Consider the following 24,441-nt stretch of genomic DNA (forward strand, 5'->3'; position numbering starts at 1 on the left):
AGTGGGTGGCGCTCAAGGGCACTAAACTGAAATATTCAAGATAGTATCTTTAATGTTTCATATTTATGCTTTAAAAAATACCTGAAAAGGGAATCAATTTAAGAATAATTAGCGTGGACTTTCCTGCCTTTGAGGTGATCAGCTTAGTGACTGACTGTTTTAGCTTTAACCTTTATTAGTGGACTGTTGGTGGAAATCCCCAAGTATTAACACATAGAAACAAACCACTGACACCATTTTGAATCATCTCAAAGTTCAATAATTACTCAGCTGACAACAAACAACAACAATGCAGGGAGCATTGGCACAGACATGACACCTAACCTACCTGACGCACACAGTGCAGGGCTGACACAGCCTCACATTTATTATTTACATTCAGAAGGAGTGAAAATACCAAAGTTGAACTCTTTCCTGTGGCTTAATTCTTTCAGCCTGTGGTTTCACACGCCTGTAGTGATGACAATCCACCTCTCAGGGGTGTCGAGCCAAACCCACACACCCACACACACACACACACACACACACACACGCAGGTTACATAAGATAGGGGACACATTACATGAAAAACCTGAATAAATGAGTGGAGGAACATAAGAGTGCAGCTTCTACACAGACGCACCGCATGATACAATTAGGCAGCTAACATCCAGTCATGCTTTGTCTTACTTAGGTTAAAATCTATGGGGTAGAATAAATAAGGAGTCTACTAGGTTGGGCATTGGTTATAATGCATTGCTTGGAAATTACACCACCAGGACACTTCGAGGAGTTTGTCTGCCTGTGTTGAATTTCTTTAGGCTTCTTTGAATGCTACATAAAAAAGGTCACATCTGCAGATCATGTTGGAGTCGGAGTTATAAATGTTAATCAAAATATCTACTGGAGTTTTTTCCTATAGATGAAGCACACAGGCTGTAGTAGAAGCTAGCCTAAAAAAAGCATCAAGCACAGTGTTGGCTGTAGTTTCCATGCAGAGACACCGAACAGACATATCATCGTTGTTTAGTTAAACATATGAGGAATCGAACATTAAGTATGCGTATGTTAATCAGGCTAGAAAATGCCGAGAAGGCCCCGTTTGTTCTGATTTAGTTTCAAAATGCCAAGAGGTCTCAGTGACTTTAAAAATGGTTCAATGCCGGGGCACTGATGGAAGGAGATTCAGTCACAAAAACTGCTCCACTGGCATCTTGCAGCTACGTTTTTAATGCTTTGAGTCCACCCACTTGATCGTGTGTTCAGACTAAAAGACAGACTGGGGACAGGTGGACACGCTCTCCACAGCTATGACAGAGCGGTAGTTGTTGTCCATCCAAGAAAACCTGGAACCGATCCGAGCCGATTCTCGCTAACAGATGAATGTTAACTGGGCACTGGTCGGCCTCGAGGAGCTGGAAGTGGCAGTCGAGCAAATTCCTTGAGAAGTGGATTCGATTAAGCAATTTGTGTGCGCCACAACTGATGGTACAAGACAAGAAAGGATGGCGTTTCGTTTTCCAACATATATGAGATGAAAATTTACTTTCCTTGTAGTCTGAACACACCATTAGAGAGAAGGGTTACTGCAAATGAATACATTTCTATCCTGATTGGAGTGTAGTCTCTAGAGTAACAATGACACCGTCGACAGGGCACAGGGGGTCGACAGGGCACAGGGGGTCACCATAAGTTTTTGATGATTGAAATGATCAGATTCTGGACCAACGTTTTAAAGCAGTGCTCTCCCATACCAATATTTTGAGACTTGCAGAGCCATTGCCGAGGATCACGGATGCTGTTCTATCAAGACGTGGTGTTCCAACACCTTCCTGAGACACTTTATTAGTTTGACTTTAATTCGTATCTCATCTGCATATATTCATGATTTACTGCACCTCTACTTGCTTGGAGCTCATTCAGTTAAACCTACAGAGATTAACGCAGCTGAGTCAAGATTCGCAGGATAGATTTAAGGCATTAAATTGGATCAGCAGGGTTTGAAAGTGACAAATCTCAGGGATTTGACACAACACATGAAGACAACAGATTCACACGGCTGGCTCAAAAAGAGGTGGACTCATGTAACTCATGTAATCCTCTGCTGTTACAGTAGTTCAGGATTACATAATCACATTAGATTTTCTTGATATGTCAAAGCTAAACGATCTACATTCAGGACATAGTGATAATGAAGTAAAAAGTATTTAATTCATAGGGCAGAAAGGCTCATGAAAAATGTGGTATGTCGGCTGAAGAGGGTTTAATAAACTCAAAAGGTCGAGCTGATAAAAAAAAAAAGATGTAAAAATGTTTTGTTTTCATTAATTTCCTTGACAGTCAGTTGTGTAATATGTTCTAGTTTACTCACACAATACTTGGTTGCAATGACCTGGAATTGGGCTAATTTCCATCCGGCTAACTTCACACGAACACCAGGCAGACAGACAAAATCAATGAGGATGTCACACATCTGAACCCGTGTGTTTTCATCCTGAGCTGAACGTTACCTGCGAGGGTGATTCCTCATCTGTACTTTGTCCTTGTTCTCCATGTTGTCCTCCTCCAAACACTCGGAGTCCTTTCAGCCGTCTGCGGAGAAACTTGACCGAGCTTGTCAGCGTTTCAAACTACACACTCAACGCTAAAACTAACGGAGACTACCGTGTACTAGCGCGCTAACTTGCTAGCAGCAGCTAGCAGGGCAGCTAGCCCGTTCTGTTACAGCAGCGTCCCTGCTACCACCGGAAACACATAACGTCCGTTTATCATTTTCTATAACGAGCTTTACACGGTGAACAAACTTCGCCCAGCTGTCGTATATCCGCCGATAGGTTCATCATCCTCCCGTGTCCGGACAACTTTAGACCTGTTTGACAAACCGCTCTACAATCGCTGTGACATCCAGTTGTAAAAACCAGGAAGAGTAGTGAAGAGAGAGAGCAGGAAGGCGGGCCGAACAAAGGCTGCAGTACTGCGCATGAGCAGGAGGGGGCGCCACTTCACACAGAATAACAGCGATGAGTTCGTTGGGTTTTTTATGGAGTCATAGAGGGGTCATAAAAAAGTATAAATCTGTCAAAATCTAAGCACTGTCCCTCACCCACTCCTAATGCATTTTATCTGGTCTGTTTTACCCTTGTTGGTGTTTTTACTCTTGTTTGTGTTTTTTGTACAGCGACCTTGGGTGTCCTGAAAGGCGCTTATAAATAAAATGTATTATTATTATTAAAATAAATAAATAAAAAATAAGTCACGTAGAAATGTAAGGACACATAAATAGAACAATAAATAATGTTGAAATATTAAATAAGTTAAAATTCAATCACATTATGATTGTTGTGTTTCTACAAACAATGTCTGAATTATTTTTGTATTTATTCAATTCATTACTTTACTTCTTTATGTCGTTAAAAGTCTGAGAAGGACAATCCACCCAATACAAGTTGATTGAAAGCTTGGTCCCTCATTGAGTAACATCTGAAATACAGAAAAAATGAGGAAAAACTATTGGATGCAAATAAATTATATAAAACAAAAGTAAAACTAAATAAAAGGACATGATAAAATGCCTTTAATAATTTAAATATGTCCTAAATACTCCATTTACATTTAATAAATTAATATTTTTTACATTTACTTTTTTTTTTATGTTCTCCTGTATATTTTTCCACATTTATTTTCTTATATATTTTTTTAGATTTATCCTCTGGTGAAGTAAAACAAAAAATCTAAATTATTTGGGAGAAACAGTAGATTTCTGAGCCAGATGTTTGTGTAAAATGTTATCCCACATATAATACACAAAAGCAATGGAGACTTACAGCTGAAATAAATTCAAATATTTGAGGACATGGTGATGAGACCATGAGGAGCACAAAAACATTATGGTAATAAGTATGGGACTATAAAAATCTAACGGCAGCACCACAGCAATGAGCATTTTTGATGCAAACTGAACATTTTCAAAAGAACACAAGACAAAGAATTAACATTAAAAGAATATTTTATTTAGAGGAACAAAACAGCATAGCGATGTTCTCATCTAACCAGTAAAGAACATCCAAGAGGGGCGAGAAGGAACTTCATCCTCAGACCAGGAATGAATCACGGGGACGAGGAGCTGGAGGAAGAAAATATAAGACGTTACAATTCGGTACAGATTCAGTGGTTAGCCTTTGTCTTCTTCATTCTTCTTGCATTGTTTTTGCACTGATACATTAATCAAACGTCCCCCATTAAAAAGACTCACCGTGGGTTTACTCCCCAGATGGCCGCGCACTCTCAAAGACGCCAGCTTCCTTCATGGCGTTGAAGTCTTTGACAGCGTCGTACTGCTTATAGAAGTCCGCGTAGGCCTGTTTCCTGGGCTCCGTCACACCGTACTGAGGGGGAAAAACAAACATATCGATTTGGTTTCTATTTCAAATCAAAACCTTAGAAAGAGAGACGACTTTCACGATAAAATATTTAAATATAAAGAGAAAACATTACAGTTAAATTCCAATTTTTTAATCTTCCCATGACAGAAAAGATTTTTCTAAAGATTTTTTTGTTAGCCCTTTTGCCGTTATTTGACAAGATTGACAAAAGAAATTTAGGGAAGAGAGAGAGCGAGGATGACCTGCACCAAAGGGTTGGGAGTTGGAGTCACACCCACGGCCAATGAGACGAGGACTTTGCCTCTGTACATGGGACTCCTGCTCTACGGACCGAGCTAAACCGACGGCCCAAGATGTGAGTTTTCCTGCATTTTGTCTGCCCCTCTGAGAGGTGGTCTTATAGTTAGGTCAGGACATATTCTTGCATTTAATGCAAAAAAACAATTGAGTCATTCATAGGCTGTATATTTGGCTTCTTTTTGCATCCCTTGAAGCTTTCAGGGTTCAAATATGCTAAAATATTTAAGTCAAAGCAGGGTCAACTGAAGGGCAAAGGTGTACACAGGGCTGAGATACAGCCTAAAATTAATTCTCCTGTGTCTTAACACAATTTATGATTTTAAATTGCTTCGCTACAGCACGTCTAACCACCTTATGTGCAGGTGATCTTGGGCTGTTGCCGTCTTGTGCAACTCACAGCGCCACATGCTTGTTCGAATCAGCTGCATGTTTGAGATAGTAGAATGTCTTAGTCATTCTGCTGCTCGTAAGCGGGGTACACACTACAAGATAATCGGCCCGATTTCCCCTCTTCCAACAATTGTAAGCAAAGCCCCCGATGGTTCTAAAGACGATCTCTCCACATGTTCCAGTGGTGTGAGGGATGTTAAGAGTGTTCTGCATGGCTGCAATGATTTCAAGTCATAAATATTAATCATGTTCAATATTTACGATACGTTATCCTGTTTTGTGGGGGGAACCCCGAGGACAGCCGAGCATGCACTCTGTGCCGGTCATGTGGGACGAAACAATAGCCAATCAGGAAGTGAGCTGACTGAAGAAGGAACCGTAGCCATGGCGACAAAAGCAAACGTGTAGCATGAAGTAACATGGACAGCCCATGTTCACGCCGTTCTTTTTTCTTCTTGAATTTTCAGTAAAAAGTCCAAAAACTATCATCGCCAACTCTTCCTGCCCGTCGTCCGCCATGTTTGTTTACTCTGAAGTCTCGTTTGAGCGCCAGAGATTTAGTGAGACTTCCAGCTGTGAGAGTCGGACTCTGGTTGTTGGTGAATGACTCTGTTAGTGTGTGGTGTGCTGTTTGGGTCGTATCGTTGCTCTCCACACTACAGGAACAAAACTGTTCAATCTGTGATTATCTGCCGTCATGTGTGGGCTCTCTCATATTTTACACATCTGTTAAGACTTGAAAAATCTTTTCGTGTGGGCCGAGCATTAGGTACTACAGACAGACAAACTGAGCAGCGGTCAGAGTTTTGTTTTAGGTCGGAAGATGCAAAGAAAAAGCACTTACAGCTGACGGGCCTTCTTTTAGAACACTTCTATTAGAGCATGCCGTCATGTTGACATTAATACACATCTGAGGAGAAATCCTGCTTTACTATGAACTACTGGAGTTTTTTTCATTGTTCTCAAACATAAAACAAAACAATCTACAAATTGATCAATCTAATTCTGCCCAGCTCTAAGTGTAGATTGCGTTGTATTCTACACATGTACCAAACAAACCCACAGTATATAAAAGTTTTGTTATCACAATACAAACAAACTGGGTGGAATCTGTCAGCTGAGGTATTAGTTATTAAAAGCTCTGTAAAATTATTCCCAGCATCATGTGTCCTCATTATCTGTGAGGGTGTAGCCATGTGGCTGCGTGTCCTCCTCTCACCTTGAACATGATCGCAGCTATGAACGACAGAGAGAAAGCGATGGGCAGGTGAAACCTCAGACGCTTTCCCAGCAGCCCCCTCATCACAGGCTTTTGCAGAGACATGATGGATCAGCTGCAGGAGGAAAAATAAAGACAAAATCAAGTTTAATCTAATACTGGAGTGAGCAGTCCAAATATCAATACAGCATATACCTTTACGTAAGTGATGACTGCACTCTCCAACAACGGTACAGCCTGAGTAGCATCATCACAGTCTGTCGCTTCGAGCTCAGTTCTGAGTGGAACAGCTCGAGACAGATCCGCTCTTTAAATAAATACTGTCCAGATGTTTTTGTGTTGGTTAGTCCTTCTTATATTTAATGTCAGAAGTGTCCACTTTAGACACTACAGGCAGCCCCAGCTCGTCCTGTGTCTAGTGGTTAATATCAATTATGTGCTTTAACTTAAAACTCACATCTTTAAGACAACATTATTCTGCATCCCATAGCATTCTGATGTAAACTGGGCCATGTAACTTACAGAAGTCTTCTTAAATACCATTTAATGTTCCTTTACCTTTAGCAAAACTGAGGTGTAAGTCTTGTAAACTGAGCAATATGAACATAATAAAGTATACATTTAACATGGTAGGGTTGGTGGTGGTGGAAGAGAAAAGGTGTATATGCACATCAAGGTTATTCTTTTAATGTCTTAATGTCATTCTGGAGTGAAATTATCAGTGAATGCCTATTCCCATTTGAACATCATTTTGATTGGGCCACTTATGTTTCCTAAAAATCATATTTTAAAAGATTAGATATTGCAACAAAGTATTAACTGTGAAGTATAAAATATATATCATGGATAACGAGTAGGGGCGGGAATCGTAGGGTAACTCACGAGACGCGACCCACGATAATGAAAATATCACAATACAGCGATTCTGCGATGTTTGATATATTGCAAGACAATCATACATATAGGCCTAATGATACAAAACGCTACCTGCTTAACTGAAGAACACAAAATGCCCCTAAAAAGGTGACGTGCAGGATTAATGTGTTATTCACTGCGATTGGGTGTCAGACTCACAAATAACCAACGATGCTGTGACTCAACTTGGCAGACATATCTGTTTAGAAATGTGTTTAAAATATCGATATTCGGTGCCCGTGATACGATGATTGTATCACACCAGTGGGGCTGTCGATATATTGTGAGAGATTTTTGTCCCACCCCAATAACAGGTGTCAGCTGTCTAAAACTGAAAAGAATTACATTTTCTTTGTGACATTATTCAGCAAAACATTCAGGCAGTAACTGTGGCCACTACAGGGAATGATTTCTGCACCTGCCATCTGCTGAATGCAGGCTAAATGTTGGCTGTTTGGGCACCTGGTTTTTATTACATAAATAAATACTTTTAAAGCAATTCCTTATAGTGATAGTCAGTGATTACATGATACATTCCATATATCTACAGAGGTACCAGGTGCCAATATTCATAGTTCTACATGGATTTAGGAGGTGGTACACATAACTGAGTGGCCGGTAAATACGTTCATAAGGGGAAAACGTATTTTCAAACTCTTAGCCAAAAGGTTTATCTTTTACTGATCCAAATCTTTTTAACTCTTTTCCTTCAGATGTGATGTGTTTATCATCTTTTTATAACCTTTTTTTTTTTCTTTATTCATCTCTTTATCTGTATTGCTTATTGCTTTAACTGCCTTTGTTTCACTTTTATTCCGTTTAATTGCCTTTATTCTTGTTGATCTTTTGTGTTTGCATTGTGTTCTTGCCTTTTATTGACTACTCTCTGTTTGGCCTCATTGTTGAATGTTCTGTAATCGGAGTTGTATTCTGTAATCTTCCTGCCTGCCACTTTATAAACATCTGTTTTTAAAAGGTGCTATATAAATAACGTTATTATTATAAAGTTAATATTATTCACTCACCTCGAAGTATAAACTACTTTGTTTACAACATACTAAATTATTTTAATAATTTAGTATTTTTTTAAGTACCTATTTCATTTTTCACCGACGTAGTTACACATGTCTTGTAAGTATTAAATCCTACATAACTAGCGGATCAATGTGCCCCTGAATGTAGATCGCCATTAAGCAGCGCTGCCAAGTCAGGTCAGCACTCACACTGTACATATCTTGTGACCTCTCTGTATATGCGAGACTTTACTTCCAGGAACACCAGTCTTATATTACAATGTAGTTTCACACATCATCACAACATAATAAAGCTTTCTCAGTTAGGTTCTAGCAAAAATTAACAGGAAGGAAATCATGGTAGCGCTAACAGTTTGCCATGACGTTGGGGTTAAAGTAGGACAATGTCATAAACAAAACACGACAGGAAGGCTGCTTCTCTTTGTATTGTGCTTACGTTAGTTCAGACACAGCTCTTCTTATACTGTTGTACACATGACGTTAATGTTTCACCTACAGTTAGTAAGGGTACAAGCTTAGGGTTAGCATTTAGCTAAAGCCTGATAACATATCATGTCAAGTTAGCATTAGCTAGCTCGACACAGCTATCTGCTTTACAGCCGGAGACATAAGAGGAGAGTGGCAACATTTCAGGACTATGGCATAATTTAAAGCAGTTGTTCTTCATTTGAAAAAGGATTACGCTTTGATATAAATTCGGCGCTCAGATTTATACAGTGTAATTTTAATGAATACTTACAAGTTGGACTCACGACCTTCACACAAACCGCTAACACACTTCAGCTGCGTTGTTCTACCGGAAGAGATTCTACTGGAGCCACTGAGGGACAAAATTAAATCCTGTAAATGCGAAGTCGGAGCAGTTGAGGTCAAGGAGGGGAAAAGGCAAGCTGCGACCAAACAAACACAATCCTCTGTTAAGAATAAAACAATATAAAGACTAAAGCTACTTTCGCGGAATCTAACATAGAACACTCAGTTTTATCGTTGAATACGTTTACATTTGTTAATGAATTTTAAGCCTGACAGGAGATAATTTCTGAATCGTTTAGGGCTATTATTTTATTAGCGGTACTGGATTAGGCCAAGAAGTTGTTGAGATCTGGGGAACTGTACTACACTCATGACGTTTTCTTTTACATTATATGTACGTATAAACCGCTGAGAGGAAATTTGCCAGTAAACTAAATATTTTGTAGTGCCACAGTTTGACAACAAGAGGGAGGCAGAGCAACACTGATGTGACCTATCTCTGCGTTCTCACAAACATTTATTTAGGCATTTTTTAATTACACTCAGCTTTAAAATCATCGATCACTGAATATAAATAAAATTAAACTGGAACAGATGGCTTAATGTTTGCTTTATGATGATCCGGTATCCAACATCTCTTTGTTTCCTTATCTACCTTGTGTTTTTTTTTAACTCAGTAAATACTATCTACAGTAGTTAGAGAGTCCAAAGGAAATGCTATCTGATTTGACCTTTCTATCTATTCAACTGTTTACCGATACCAATGTGTGATATTTTAATAACTTTAAGTGCAAATGCAAGTGCAACACAGGTTGATTTTAATCTTTGAATATGCAAGCAAAAAGCAAAAAGAAAGTAGGGAAAAAGTTTTCTTGTTACTAATTGTGACAAATAATTATGATGCAATATTGCATACGTGTAATAAACAGTAGGAGAAAGCACATTTAGTTACTGCAATGTTACATTCAACCAAAGAAAATCTAATCTCTTAAAAAAAAAGGTGTAAATATATCTTGAAATAATTGATTTACTTCCAATCAAAGTTGTTAGACGTTAATTCAATTATGCAGAAAACTAATATATACAGGATGTCATTGGAAATGCATATACAAGTGACTTTATAAAGTGACTCTTTATGAAGACATTTATGTGTTGCCATTCCGTATTTCTTTTTTTGACAGCTGAAAGCAGAGAGAGAGGCAAAACCACGACACAGACCACATGTGAAACACTCACGCCGGCTTTATTGACAGTTTATTGGTCAAAATACTGAACACTGTTGACAGATGAAGGGACAAGCTTTACTACACATATGCAGTAGATAAGAAAATATGTTTACATGAAATCTGCAAAAGATTAATCGTATGCAGTTTTGCATTTTCACCAACTTCTTATCCATAAAGTGCATTTTAAAAGGTAATCAGACACATATGAAACTGTATTTTAGCGGCAACTGCAAAGAGACAATGATAATATGTCGGCTTCTCAAGAACTCAAACAGGCTGATATTATTTAGCTTAACCACCATGCATGTATTATGTTAATGTTTTTAACCTTATTAAAACAGTTGTTTTGTACCACTACAAAGAGGAAATATGTGTAATTGAGTTATCTGAAATATTGCTCTCAATAGAATATCCCAGTGAACACTAGATTTGATTTGAGCAGGATGATTAAGCAGCTTAAGCTGTTTGTATGCAGGTTTTCTGCTGGCTGGCCAAGCACTGAAGGCACATAGAACTGGGTAGTGTAGTTTTTTAGTCACGCTAGAAGTGTGTCTAATTATCTGAACAACTATGGGATGGATTTTCGTGAAATTTTGAAGACACATTCATGTTACCCAAAGGATGAAATCCCCCTCTTGTGGTGATACTCTGACCATTTCCTTAAACACCATCTGCTGCTAGAAATTTAACTTTAGAATCTAGACATTAAAGTACTTGTTTGCCATAAAGTTTCTTAACAACACACTGTAACAACCCAAACCTGAATCGCCATCATCACGTCAAATATTTGATTTGTCTAATAATTTGGGCGATGCCATTTTCATCAGCCTCAGCTGTACTTTGTGCTAAGTGCTGATAAGCTAATGTTAGCATGCTGACTTTCTAAACTGAGATGGGAAACATGTTAAACATTATACATGATACATTTCAGCATGTTACCATTGTGACTATGCACATTTAAGCATGCTGATGTTAGCATTTAGCTTAAATTAGCGATAGCGATTTGCAGAAGTATTTATTGTTGACTTCAACACCATATAGGCTGCTAGATATTTAAAAGGATGTGAGTTTTCTAGAAAACCTGCTGCACAGTTGTCACTTACAATGATGTTAACTGTCTGCTTTTTTACTGTCATGGCTGGTTCCCCTTCATTCCCCTTCACAGACATCAGTCATACTCCTTGGTTACTCTTAGTTTTAATCAACAGTAAACATTTGTACAGTGGTCCTGCTTCTTCAGCCTTCTCATGTTAAGAAAACATTTTTCTGAAGCAGGTTGATAAATTACACAAACAACTTTTAATCAAGAACCGTCACTCACGTCTTTGACAAATGCCGTACACTCACATTCATACATACACTGTCCAGTTATTACACTGTGGAACCAATAACCTAAACCTTCACTGGTAATGATACATGAGCTGTAATGTGACCTTTGTTATCTCAGCTGCCTGCTTTAATTTTTATTGCAAAATGAAATTCTGTCAGTCATTTGGGGTCGTAACAGCTGTGTGGCATAAAAACAGTTCAAATGGTAACAAGGACAATCTCATCCATTGATAGCTTATAATACATTATTATACTATGTACTGTAACTCATTTGATGCCTTAAATGTGTGTGAACTTTAAAAGCCTCATTTAAAGGACAAATTAAGAGAAGTTAGGTGAGCATTCTTTAACACGTTGATTTCTCTGAGTCAGAACATATCCTTTTAACTTCAACATCTGTAAAATGGGTTTTCATTCCATCAGCCATCCTAATAATCGATGTTCATAATATGATGGATTTTTGATTGTACTGAAGTCAGATTTCTTTCTTTCTTACATTCAACCATTTTACTGGTAAACCTTTATTAGCATACAGTAAGATATCACAGTCAGACAGAGTTTGAAGACATTGATTGTTGGCATGTGAAACTTGTTGCCAACGGAAGACATCAATGTGCCCCGGAGCAGGTGATTGATGTTCAGACCTCCAGCCTTCAGGAGGAAGGTCTTGTCTTGTCAATATGTGCCAAGTCTTTGCTGCACCACCTCTGTTTTTCTCTGATAGAAACTCTCCCCGGGGCTTGTGTCCAAAGTCCCAACTGACTAGACTATTTAGTCTTATTTGTTAAATGTACAAACAAGTGTATCTCCTTTAATCTCTTCCTCTTCAATCACTTTCACGTCATCCCCAAATGACAGGGTTGGTGATTCGAAACCCAAACTCCCACTATTGAAGAGTCCCTGGGCAATGATTTGGATGATTTGATGCAGATATATGGACTAGCACCTTGCATGATGCATTGGCGCCATTGCTGTTTATGTGAAAGAAGAACAACACGTTCAAATAACATATTCTTAGAACTTGTTGTGTTCTATCTTATTCTGAGCCGCTCATGGATCCAGAGAAGCTTAGAGTCAAAAAGAAAAGCAGACGATGTTTCGGACTCTTGTTTGAATATTATGGCTGTAAATCTGAGGATCCGCCAAAGTCAAAGTTGTTCCATGATGGAGCCAAGAGGAGTTGTAAAAGGTTGTACCATCAAGGGTTTTGAGATTTGAAGTCTTGTGTATAGTCATACCATCATGATGCTGTAGAAATCTCACATCAGCACTAAAGCATTTTGAGAGTATTTGGGAGCCCTAGGTTTGTACCATCATTATACTTGAAGGTCCTGAGGCAGAGGGTCCATCATGATACTGGACAGTCCTACACTGAGGGTTATGTCAACACGATACTCGATGATGCTAAGGCCAAGGGTCATAATGATACAAGATTGTCCCAGGGTAGAGGGTCTGACATTGTGATGCTGGACAGTATTAAGGCTCAGGGTCGTATTATTATGATACTGGAAGGTCCTCGGGCAGAAGGGTTGTACCAACCCTCAAGATCATAAGGGTGTGCCTTATGATAGTAGACAGTCATGGCTAAGGGTCATGCTATCATGGCACTGGACAGTGCTAAGGCTGAAATTCATACTATCACAGGAGGGCCACAAGATTGAGGGTTGTACCATTGAGATATTGGACCTTTCTAAGGCTGAAGATTGTACCCTTATGATCCTCGACGGTCGAAGGGTGGCAGTCATTCCATTATGTCACTGGACAGTCCTAAGGCTGAGGGCCATGCCAACATGTAACTCAATGATCCTCCAATGACCGTCCAAGGGCAGTAGGGTTGTACCACTATGATACTACAGTTTTAAGGCTGAAGGTTGTGTCTTTATGATAACAGACAATGGAAGGCTGACAGTCATGCTATCATGACACTAGACAGTCGTAAGGCTGAGAGTCAGTCTATCAATAAACAGGATGTTCATAAGGCAGAGGGTCTTCCCATCATGATCCTGGACAGTCATAGGGTAGAGGATCATACCATCACGATAATGGACTGTCCCCGGGCAGAAAGGTCGTACCATTATGATACTGGACATTTCTCGGAGTGAAGGTTGTATCGTTCTGATACTGGACGGTCAAAGGCTGACGGTCATTCCATCATGACACTGGACAGTCCGAAGGCTGAGAGTCATACTATCATTAAACAGGATGTTCAAAAGGCAGATTGTCATCCCATCGTGATACTGGTCAGTCATAGGGCGTATTGTCATAACATCATCTTTCTGGACGATCCAAAAGTTGAGAGACTCAGAATCAAGATTCTGGACAATCCAAAAGAAGGGGGTCGAACCTTTATGAAACTGGATGGGCCTAAGGCTGAGAGTTATCCCATCATGATACTGGACATTCCCAAGGCAGACAGTCATATATTCACAATACTGGACTGTCCTAGGGCGGAGGGCGGGCATCATCATGATACTAGACAATCCTCAGGCTAAAGGGTTCTACCATCCTGGGATTGGAGGGGCATTGTTAGAAGTCATAGGGTCGTATCATCATGGAGGTGGAGCGCAGGGAGTAGCTGGGGCCTCTGAAGTGGTGCCACTTGATGCCGTTCAGCTTCCTGATGTTGTGGAGGACAGTGTAGTAGATACCGTTCAGGTTGGAGAAACCACAAGCATCAAACCACCAACCTGATGGAGAGAGAAGGAGGGGGCAAAAGGAGGATGAGCAGGTTGTCTCACTGCCTCTACTTATTTTTCTTTTTCTCTTTGACTTTCTGTGATTTTAAATGACTCACTGACTAATGGGGACCACTAGAGTATTGTCCTCAGTGTTTGAGGTTCTGCCTGGAATGATTAAGTTAATAATGGATTGCAGCCCCTCAAGGGAGGCTGAGGAGAACTTAAGAACCGTTTGTTTTGGCCTTGACACAAGGTGACGTATGTCGTGCTGAAGGGTGACAGAGACTGGTGTTTTAAAAAAAGTTCAGCTTAAGGGAAAATACCGCTTATGACACAACAATATGTGTGTTTTTGTAATCATCAAAAATGTTCTCTTTTTGTGTGATTTATGACAGACATATATTATTTAATGACTCAGTTAAGTTAATCATTTTCATCATGATTTGTCTTCATAATCCTATCAAAAAAAGCAAATGCCAAAAAATAATATCAATATCAAATATCAATAGTAATATAATAAATATCATCATCAAAGATGATCAAAGATCATGGAGCAACCACAGTGCCCAGAAATGCCAGAGAGGAGAGAAGATAAGGACGTGTTACCTCCGGTGAGCATCAGGGCACACTTGCAGTGATCACAGTTGTCGTTGTCCTGGTCTCGTGTGCTGAAGGCGATCCCATTGGTGGCCAGGCTGCTCTGCCTCCCCGCTGTACCGCTGTAACCTCTCAGATACAACCTGAGATAGAGGAGGCAGATGAATGCATACAGAATGTATGTCAGGATTAATGCATGTGAAGTCATACTGTTTTATGGGCATGTGCATGAATGTATTCAATGTTTATGACTTTGTCAACACCTGTATGTCCATATGTGTGCATTTATAACTGTCTGTATGCATGTTTTTATTTTTAATATATGTTTTAATGTTTGTTACTAATTTACCTGAGAAGGTCGTATTGAAATACACAATCTCTTCTGCCAAAGTGTCCAGGTCAGATTTTTCATTGCAGTCTTTTATTTTGTAGACCAAACAATTAATTAATTTCTCATAAACATATTCAGCTGTAGGCTCTTTTTGGGTAATTGATTTAAAGTCCCTGCTCGGGGGGTAGTACTTTCCAAAGGTCCAGGAACTTTCAGGGCGGGGCCTGCAGTGCTGATCGTTTCTGATTGGTCGAGTACTCGCAGTGTTTTATTTCACCCGCCATGTTTAACAGACTGCAGCTGCAAGATCACTGTTATCATTGTACTTCAAGATGGTTTATCACTTCTGCTTTCAGAGGAGTGTTGATTGAATGATTCAATTTGCAATGCAATAAAGCACGATCACTCAAATCAAAGACAGCACAAGTTGAATCTCCTCCATGCTAACAGGCTAACTGTAGTGTCACACATATGATGATACTGGCCCGTTCGTGTTTGATGGCGTCATCTTTGTTCCTGGGACTAAATGTTCCTGGTACTTTTGGTTGAAAGGCAACTTATGTAGTCATTGTGTACACTGTACAGAGTTTCTTCATATACTGGAGTTAATGTTAGTTACCTGTACTGCTGTCTCTCACTGGTCAGTGTAAAGCGGTCGTACTGGGAGTGGGCGGGGTTTCCCTCCCAGTCCCTCAGCTCCACTCGCAGAGAGTACTGACGCTGGCTGCTCAGCAGGTACAAAGCTTCATTTCCCAGCCAATGCTCCCCCAACACGTCCCCGAAACCCTGCAGAAGTATATGGACAGATTTTACAAACGTTTCTTATATAAACCTTCATTTGTTATTTATCAAGAAGACAAACTGACCATTTTGTATTCCCTCCAGCTCCTCTGGAAGTCCACGCTGCCGTTAAACCTCCGCTGGAAGACCGTCCACCCGCCACCAGCAGTCTCCATGTCACAGAACACCTACAAGAACAACAACGTCTGTACACTTTTGTTGTCATTTCAGTATAGTAAATGTCAGAGATATTTGGCCACATTAACATAAGAAAACACAATTTTTAATAGAGGCAATTTTTAATTATCTTTATTGTCATCTGTGAAAATGTCAAAAGTCTTTCCAGTGTCTTGTGTAGATATTAAGTTTAAGATTACTTTTTAAAAGAGAAAAAGGACATTCTCTCATCATGGAGCTAAATGTTGTAACTTTTCCAGTTTTTGCTCATAGAATGACAAAAATTAGCTGCCAAATATTTTATATAGACAAATCCATTAATTGTGTAATTGTTCTAAAGTCAAGCAATTTTGTTTTCTTTTATATTTTGATGCTTCAGCCTTCTTGTACAAGTTGACTGCACGAAGCAGGCACTGGTGGGAAATGGCTGCAGTTTAGATGTTATAGATGCCATACCTGCACAGGTTCGGTCCTGTTGCCGACGTAGATGTTATACAGACCGCTGACAGAGTGACTGGCCTTGTAGATGTCTGCACAGTCCCTCCACATCTGGCTCCTGGGAGATGACCCTGAATACACACACACACGAACACACAGACACACACTTTGTCAGGGAAATGACCCGATTGGTGCAAATTCACATAATCCACTGCAATACCATCTATGACCACTAGGGTACACACAAAGTTGTGAAAATCTGGGGGACCAATTTTTATGTGACGACACATCAGAAGACTGTTTTCTATTGATTGTACGCTCATGCCATCGGGGAAGGGACATCGGTCCCCCTAAAAAAAACTGGTCCCCACAGCATGGTTGATATGTCAGGGTATGGACCCAACTAGGATACATAAACAAACACACACACAAACACACAGGGTAAATATCACATTAATTACACACAAAGATAAAAAGCAGTGCTTTTTTTTCAAACTCAGTTTGTCCAGTCATGCACATGTATGTACAGTGTGTGTGTATTTGTATGTGTGTGTGTGTGTGTGTGTGTGTGTGTGTGTGTGTGTGTGTTTACCTGTTGTAGACACCATGTTAATGAGTGTGTGGACAGACTCCATGAGCTGATGCTGCTGCCTCTGCAGGGCCGTGTTGTTGCTGCTGGCGACTCTCAGCTGCCTCTCTAAGGACTCGATGGCTGCCATCTGAGTCCTGACCACAGACTGACAGAAAACATTCTGTGCTGTCAAACTGATATAAACTGATAACTGATATTTTAAATTTACAACATTTTTTATCAGCCAGCTGAGACTAGAGAAGTTTGAATGAGCATTGGCAGAAAGATAAATCTCCTGAACACATGGATCTGTATAATTTACATTTATGAGGTCAGGCTCTCGGCCTTCATGTTGTACACTGAGAGCTTGATGTTGTTAAATGTAAATAATATGGTGATTAACTCTCAGAAAGTTACGACCTTCAGAGACTAATGAGATGATGTTTACTGTACCTGCAGTCTGTTCTTCTCCTCCCTCATGTCCTCCAGCTCTCCTCTCTGCTGAGACTCCAACATCTGAACTTTGCCCTCCAAACGACTGACAGACACAAAGACAGAACTTAAGACATAATCCACTGCAGATTCATCTGCTGTGATCGAGCTTTTTCACTGTTAATCTTGTAAAAAATCTTCTTAAGATTCTTTTTGGTGCCATTGCGCGTTGTCTTGTCCTTATAAATACCAGACAGAAGTAAACAATGTTTCGAGATAAAACTGAAAAGTTCTACTGGGGATGCACGATATTCAATCTTTTGCCAAGATATTTGGCACATGTTTTTTTTCCACCTAATTGCAGAGAACATGAAGTCTCCCCTGTAGTGGAACTGATATCATGCCTACTCTCATTGTGGTGGCCGACTGGCAGATGCAGAAATAACATAATACAGTGTTTTTTAAAATGTACACACTCACTGAGCAAGATAAGAAAACTACTGAGGTTGTGTACAAAATGCCATATTTATTTGTTTTTAACAATTTCTTCCAAATAAAACTGTGATATTCAAACTTAGACCGCCTTGGATGCTCCTCTCCCTGAGACAGTCCTGACATTGGCCACAACTCGGGCAAATTTTACCTGCTGCACAGAACAAATACATCAAATGAAATCAACCTTGCTGTCCGTTTCAGAAACTTTGAAGAACTGCCGCAAACATCTTGCACCCTTCTTCACGCTTGATGGAAGAGGCGTGGTGCAGGCAGTGCACGCGCACACTCGCACAAAGTTAATGTCGTAGAGTTGCGTCAAGCTAATTTAAGGAATCACCGAGCATTTAGGCAGAATTAAAGTGTTGTTTTATCTGCGGGAAATATCGGTGGAATTATGACATATCTGCCTGTCATTTGTAAGCCATAATCTGCAGATACCGATAACGTGCCGATAGCGTCTCTAAGTTCTACTAATCAAACATAAAATAAGTAGTTCTGGTTTAGACGCAGAAACTGTTACATTTAAAGTGTTCAGGATGTTTTGACACTAAGTTGTATGAAACACACGCAGGCGATGGTGATCCATTTTCAACACAAAATCATCGTCCTATGATTTCATATACTGCGCCGTTCTTTTGGCACTATTTTCTCTTGACAAGAGTATCACTACGCCTGCGGCAGGCCCGTTGTTTCTGTAGGGTAAAACGTTTTGGTGTCATGACCCTGGCATCTCACCGGAACAACTTATTCTACGTTTGGAACGGACAGACCTCCGACCACAGGACTGAGTTAGTGAGCTAACAGCTTTGCATCCACCACACTACTAGCAGGTATTTTATACTTGGTGTTGAAAACTCAGAACTATCCCTTTAAGGAACGACTGGTTTTTGGTTAAAATCGCAGCTCTGTTCAGGTTATAGGTGTTATCTAACACCCCTTGTAACTCTTGTGTTTGCTTACCTCCAGGAGTTTAACTTCTCACCTTTAGTGACGTACAGGCGTACCCCACCTCGCCACTGTTGGGTAGTGTTACAGATGCAACAGAGCCCACTGCTGACCACATCCATTAGTGATCCCGGGTGTGATCAGAGGCGACACAGGCTTGAAAATGTCGGCCTGGTGTCTTTAAAAACTATCATTGTCGTGCGTGAAAGACTAAACACTGATTGTTTTTTTGGAGGGGAAACAAACAGCGCTCTCTGGTTGTTAGAAGCTAGAAATTGAAGTCTGGCGTTCAACGATTACTCAGGTTACAGAGCACAAAAGAAGAACCACAGTTACGCTTGTTTTCAGCTAAAGAGCCAAAAGGCTTCTCAGCAGGTTATTTGTTTATTTATGCAGCTGCATGAAAGAATTCTGGGAAAGCAGGTTCGAGGAAAGTTGGTACACAAGAAGTAAATTACTGTCATCACACTGCAACTCCTGGAATGTGTCATTTTAGCGTCAGACTGTTTAACAGGAAGGCAAATCCAAACTGTTAGTGCTACAAATCTGTCCGGACCGGAGGCCGTAACTCCCGAGTTCCTGCGTCTTGTTAAAGAAGCCGTAAAACCGAGAAATAAAGATTAATAACCCGACCATCATTCTCTCTGCCGGAGCTGCCTTCAGTCCTCGTTATCTCCGCAGCTGAACCAGCAGCTGCTGAAAATAGACTCCAGCCCACACTTAGATCAACAACGCTCGAGCCAAATGAATGAAACCTGATGAAGGAGTGGCAGCGGCTTCACGGGGAAACATGGGACACTGACATGAGGCTGAATGTCCAGTTTACGCTCTCTGGCTGTGAGTGCAGAGAACAGAGCGGGTGGTGGGGGCTCTGTGGGGGTCTGTGGGAAAATTGGTGTTTTCCCTAGAATATTCCCCAGAATAAATCAATATAAAGGCGTCTGATTTAAATTAGTTTAATGTGGTGAAAGTGGTAAATACTCTAACAGCTGGTGGTCATTGTCAGGAAAACACATGATTCAAAATGAAACATCTGCTGACCTGTGAGAAATAATCGTTCAGCTCATTTAGTTCTCAAGCAACAACTGAGCTTCACCCTGATTTTCTCACAGACTTACAGCCCGTTTGCATCCAAAGCTTTTTGTTTCTTGTTGCAAAAAGAATCTGAGTACTGCCGCTCATCTGTCCCCAGGAGACACGCTCAGCTCAGATATTCTTCCTGTCAAAAGAAACTGAGATTCAGACGAGCTTCTGCTTCAGCACTACAGTCAGAAAAACAGGACTTTAAAGGTCCAATATGTGACTAAGAATCGCTCAGGTTCACTACATGTCGCACATGAGCTCCAGCATCGTAGACCTCAGCAGATGTTCTCGTAGGTCACACCTCCTCTGTGTCTCACCCTCCCCTCCACCTGACTCCGCCCTTCCCTTTGTGTTCCGTCCAACAAGGTGCCAATGAATGCAAACAAACATCTGAAAACAAGCTTCTGTGAACAAGGTTCGGGTACAAGGTTAGTACATCGGGAGAGGAAGAGCATGGACATCTGGTTTTCAGTGCTGCACGGTGGTGCAGTGGTTAGCGCTGTCGCCTCACAGCTAGAAGGTTCCTCAGACGTAGCGGGCCTTTCTGTGTGGAGTCTGCATGTTCTCCTCGTGCATGCGTGGGTTCCCTCCGGGTACTCCAGCTTCCTCCCACTGTCCAAAGACATGCTGGTTCACTGGTGACTCTAAAAGGTGTGAATGTGAGCATGAAAGATTTCTGTCTCCCCTTTCCTACCAAAATTAGTGCGTTGAAGCGGCAAGACCTGCTTATAGATGCTGATTGTCTCTTTTCCCATTGCCAGTGAAGTATCCTCCTGTCGGTCTCTTTTCTGCTGCGTCACCGTCTGACGTCACAAACGTGCCGCAGACAGGGTTAGTAACCAGTGAAGATGTTACGGTGGTTAGGTCTTTATTGTATCTATAACTCATTCAGTCTGTTTGTCAAACTGGCTGACAAATGTAGAACGATGTTCGAGCGCTGCTTGGACGGAGACGGGCGGAGTTTGTAGCTGTGCACGTCACAGCATTGCGCCAGAAAGGGGGCAGAGATTAGCGCATCGACACTGGTTTTGTGTTCCCATCAATGCCGAATGTAGCCTTTCCCACTAAGCAAAAGAGCCAGGTGTTAGCAGGTGTTAGCAGGTGTTAGCAGGTGTTAGCGAGTTTTTTGACCAGTGGGAAAGCGGCTTATGTGTCAGCCCTGTGATGGACTAGTGACCTGTGCAGGTGTAACCCCGCCTCTCGCCCAATGACAGCTGGGATAGGCTGCAGACATTTTCTGAGATGTGATTAAAATAGTAAACTTTATATCACAAACGTGCAACGAAGAGTAAAAATGATGTCTTAAACTAACGACTGGGACTGGGCAGCTCTCAACGTTTCATCTTAACCCATCCAACACAACAGTCAGAAGTTTAGCTGCAGACTGACAGAGCCATGACAGCAGGACTTTAATGCTCACACATAACAACATGAATCCGACTTTAGATTCTGAAAGGTGGTAGTTATTCTTTTAAGTATTTTGATGTGATTGAAAACAGCACACAGTCGATACTTTCACTGTCTTCATGTGAGTCTGCAGAAAATGTTGTTTCGTATTTCTTGATGAGAACAACGACAGAATGATCGACTGTGTTCAGCAACGTGTTCATCACACCCTGAGCTGGAACAGGAGCTGTATTTATATCTTTCTAACCAAACTGTACAACCTGAAGTTTGTGCTGACGTGTAGCTGACGAGAATCAGACGTGTCCGTCCATCACTGTGTAACGTGCGGCTGTTTCACGCTCTGAGTGATCTCAGGTTACATCACGAGGCGACCAATCAGAAACGCGTCAGCAGCTCCTGATCTGATCGCTTCAGCATGCTGACCTGCACAGGAACGAGGACACGTCGCGTACTGACAGTCAGACTGATGGGGAGTCACTGAGCGCTGCTGCTGCTGCGGTCTGAACAGCGTGTGTGTGTGCGTGTGTGTGTGTGTGGATTAATGTGTTTGCACATGTCTCTAACTACATGCAGACTGTGTGTGTCTGTACATTTGAACATTTGACTGTTAGAGTGGGTGTAACATGACATCTAATCCATGGCGGCTGAACGAGTGCAGCTGAAAAGCATGTTGAGAATTAAAATACACGTCAGGAACCTGATGAGAGGACGAACACGTCTCTCGCTCACACCTTCACGCCTTCAGCCTCAGTTTGTTCGACACATGTTGCTCGAAACATGGAACACACTTTATGTTGACTGGTCACGTCTTCTCCGAACAGCGAAGCGTACAAGTTCCCCTCACCGTGAAACATAGAGAAAATATTGTGATTCCAAACATCGGCGTGTCTCGCAGCAACAGCTGTGTGGACGTATTTCCATCATCTCTAATGACCTGAGTGTATTTCACAGACTCGCTCTGTTTGCTTGTGAAACGCTGATAAGACTCGTGGCTTTTTTCTCCTCTTAAATCTGGGTCAGAGGAGGAGGGACGGGGAGGAGGAGGAGGAGGAGGAGGTGTCACTTCAACAACTGGTAACTGAGTAGTTGTACTAAACCCCAGTAAAAGCTATTTTTTCTCATTTGTTAAACATTGTTCACGACGGCTGCAACAGACAAATATTCTTTTATTAGATATTTATTAGATATTTGTAAAGTAGAGAAATAACAGGAAGTGAGGGCGGAGATGGAAACAGATTTCTCAGCTGAAGGAAGCTGAAGCTTCAAAACTCTTCTTTGTTCCTGCAGCAAAGTTTTCTTCTTTTAAACATTATTAGCAATTTTATATTTCATGATTGTGATCATATTCCATCTCTTTTAATATAAACACAACCATATAAATCCCTATAACATTATTGTCGCTGCTGATATCAAAGATTCATAGAAAAAATTAAATCCAACAGCTCGTCTACTTGTATTGTATTTGTGTAAGCGTGGCCGGGACACGGGCTGTATGTGTGGACTGAAAATATTCTAACAGCACGTCTTCATTTAACAGCAGAGGAAGAGAACCTGTCTCTCTCTCTCTCTCTCTCTCTCTCTCTCTCTCTCTCTCTGTCTCTCTCTGTCTGTCTCTCTCTCTCTCTCTCTCTCTCCCTCTCCGTTTCTCTGCTGATCATGTGATTGTCGGAGAACTTTCTCACTACAGCAGAACAAACAGGAACAAGAGGGGAGATGTTTCCATTCATTGGTTGTAGATGATGAACATAAGTATAAAAATTCACCAGACATTTATGAGATATATCTTAAGCCCCCTCTGTTGAGCATTGTTTCTTTTCTGCATCGTGCAGCACGTTGGTCAGCTGCTGCTTTATAAATAAATAGACTTGACTTAAGGTCACAGTGACGTTGACCTTTGACCACATGAATCTATCTCGCCTCCTCAGGGTGGAGTTGTGGTGGGTTTCAGATTTTAAGATATTCCCTCCATGGACCCCTGAGGTATCAGGTTCACAGGAATGAGATGGAAAGTGTCTTCTGTTTGGACATTAGGTTGAAGGTGTGTCACAATTAGACACAATTAAAAGGTTTCTGAGAGAGCACAGAGAACTCGGCTTTTCACTGTTTAACATCAACATTTCACGTGTTCTTCTCTGAGTCCAGGCGGGCCTTGTTGCTAAGGCTGAAGAAGTTCCCAGCAGGTGTTCCTGAGACATCGTGTCCACAGGACTGTGACAGACGGAGGGATGGACAACCACCAAACATAAAGCCTCGACTGTCACAGGAAATATTAACCATGGAAAGTTTTATTATAAAATCAGACTTAATGGGCCCTTCATAAACACTTCAGCAGATTAAATTTGCTCTATAATTTATTCTAAGATAACTTTACACAAGACAGGACTGAAAATGATTCATCACAAGGAAAGCAGTCGCAGTTCAAATTAGAAAAGAGAGGGTGAATATAAAATATCCATAGTGTGCGAATCTAAGCATCCAACAGTGTCCACATATAAACTGGTGTGTGATAATGTTTGATGATTATTGTTTTAAACTCCTGATTGGTCTTTTCACAGCCTCATTAAGCCTCCAGGTTTCACACATTCAGACTGACGTGTAATCTCCTCCTCTACCTGTTCTTGTCTCTCAGCTGTCTGATCTCGGTCGTCTGCAGCAGCAGCTCCTTCTCCAGCTTGTTGGTGGACAGAGAATTCTCCAGCAGCTGGATCTCGATCCGAGACGTCTGGTTCAGCACCTGATGGAAGACACGACATTAAATCTGCCTTCGGACTGTGACATCGCCAGACGTTCAGCGCTCTCTACCTTTGCCTCCACCACGTTGAGTTTGCGCGTCTGCTCGGCCGTGTGTGTGAGGAGGTTCGTCCCGATCTCCAGCATGGTGGCCGTCTGGTTTTGGACGACGTGTGGCGGGACGTTAGAGATGCCGGGCTTCATGGTCGTCTGAATGACCGTCTCCAGCTGTGGACGAGACGGATACAAA

The 24,441-nt window shown here is 41.1% G+C and overlaps 3 protein-coding genes across 3 annotated transcripts in view; all 3 read right to left on the minus strand.

Moving 5' to 3' along the window:
• LOC138605856 (serine/threonine-protein kinase 4-like) overlaps nt 1-2,882 on the minus strand; it is a 42,805-nt gene extending 39,923 nt beyond the window's left edge. Inside the window, exon 1 of the mRNA XM_069678310.1 lies at nt 2,490-2,882. Within this exon, the coding sequence (XP_069534411.1) occupies nt 2,490-2,533 (44 nt within the window). The 5' untranslated portion in view covers nt 2,534-2,882. The remainder of the gene's footprint in view (nt 1-2,489) is intronic.
• A 1,085-nt stretch (nt 2,883-3,967) lies between these two features.
• Nucleotides 3,968-9,036, minus strand: cox6c (cytochrome c oxidase subunit 6C). The gene is made up of 4 exons (XM_069678532.1): nt 8,959-9,036; nt 6,271-6,385; nt 4,232-4,364; nt 3,968-4,102 (listed from the first exon to the last, which is right to left on the minus strand). Exons 2-3 carry the CDS (start codon nt 6,373-6,375, stop codon nt 4,239-4,241), a joined length of 231 nt encoding a protein of 76 aa, XP_069534633.1. The 5' UTR covers nt 6,376-6,385; nt 8,959-9,036; the 3' UTR covers nt 3,968-4,102; nt 4,232-4,238.
• A 1,173-nt stretch (nt 9,037-10,209) lies between these two features.
• The window catches only part of angpt4 (angiopoietin 4), a 57,116-nt gene continuing 42,884 nt past the window's right edge, over nt 10,210-24,441 (minus strand). Inside the window, exons 2-10 of the mRNA XM_069678641.1 lie at nt 24,264-24,419; nt 24,074-24,195; nt 17,553-17,637; nt 17,121-17,265; nt 16,547-16,659; nt 16,000-16,101; nt 15,753-15,919; nt 14,812-14,945; nt 10,210-14,214 (exon numbers count right to left, since the gene is read on the minus strand). Of these exons, the coding sequence (XP_069534742.1) occupies nt 14,054-14,214; nt 14,812-14,945; nt 15,753-15,919; nt 16,000-16,101; nt 16,547-16,659; nt 17,121-17,265; nt 17,553-17,637; nt 24,074-24,195; nt 24,264-24,419 (1,185 nt within the window). The 3' untranslated portion in view covers nt 10,210-14,053. The remainder of the gene's footprint in view (nt 14,215-14,811; nt 14,946-15,752; nt 15,920-15,999; nt 16,102-16,546; nt 16,660-17,120; nt 17,266-17,552; nt 17,638-24,073; nt 24,196-24,263; nt 24,420-24,441) is intronic.

This window comes from Semicossyphus pulcher, unplaced genomic scaffold, assembly GCF_022749685.1.
Source record: "Semicossyphus pulcher isolate SPU_LCO1_2020_fin unplaced genomic scaffold, fSemPul1.0.p SCAF_3, whole genome shotgun sequence".
NCBI lineage: Eukaryota > Metazoa > Chordata > Actinopteri > Labriformes > Labridae > Semicossyphus > Semicossyphus pulcher.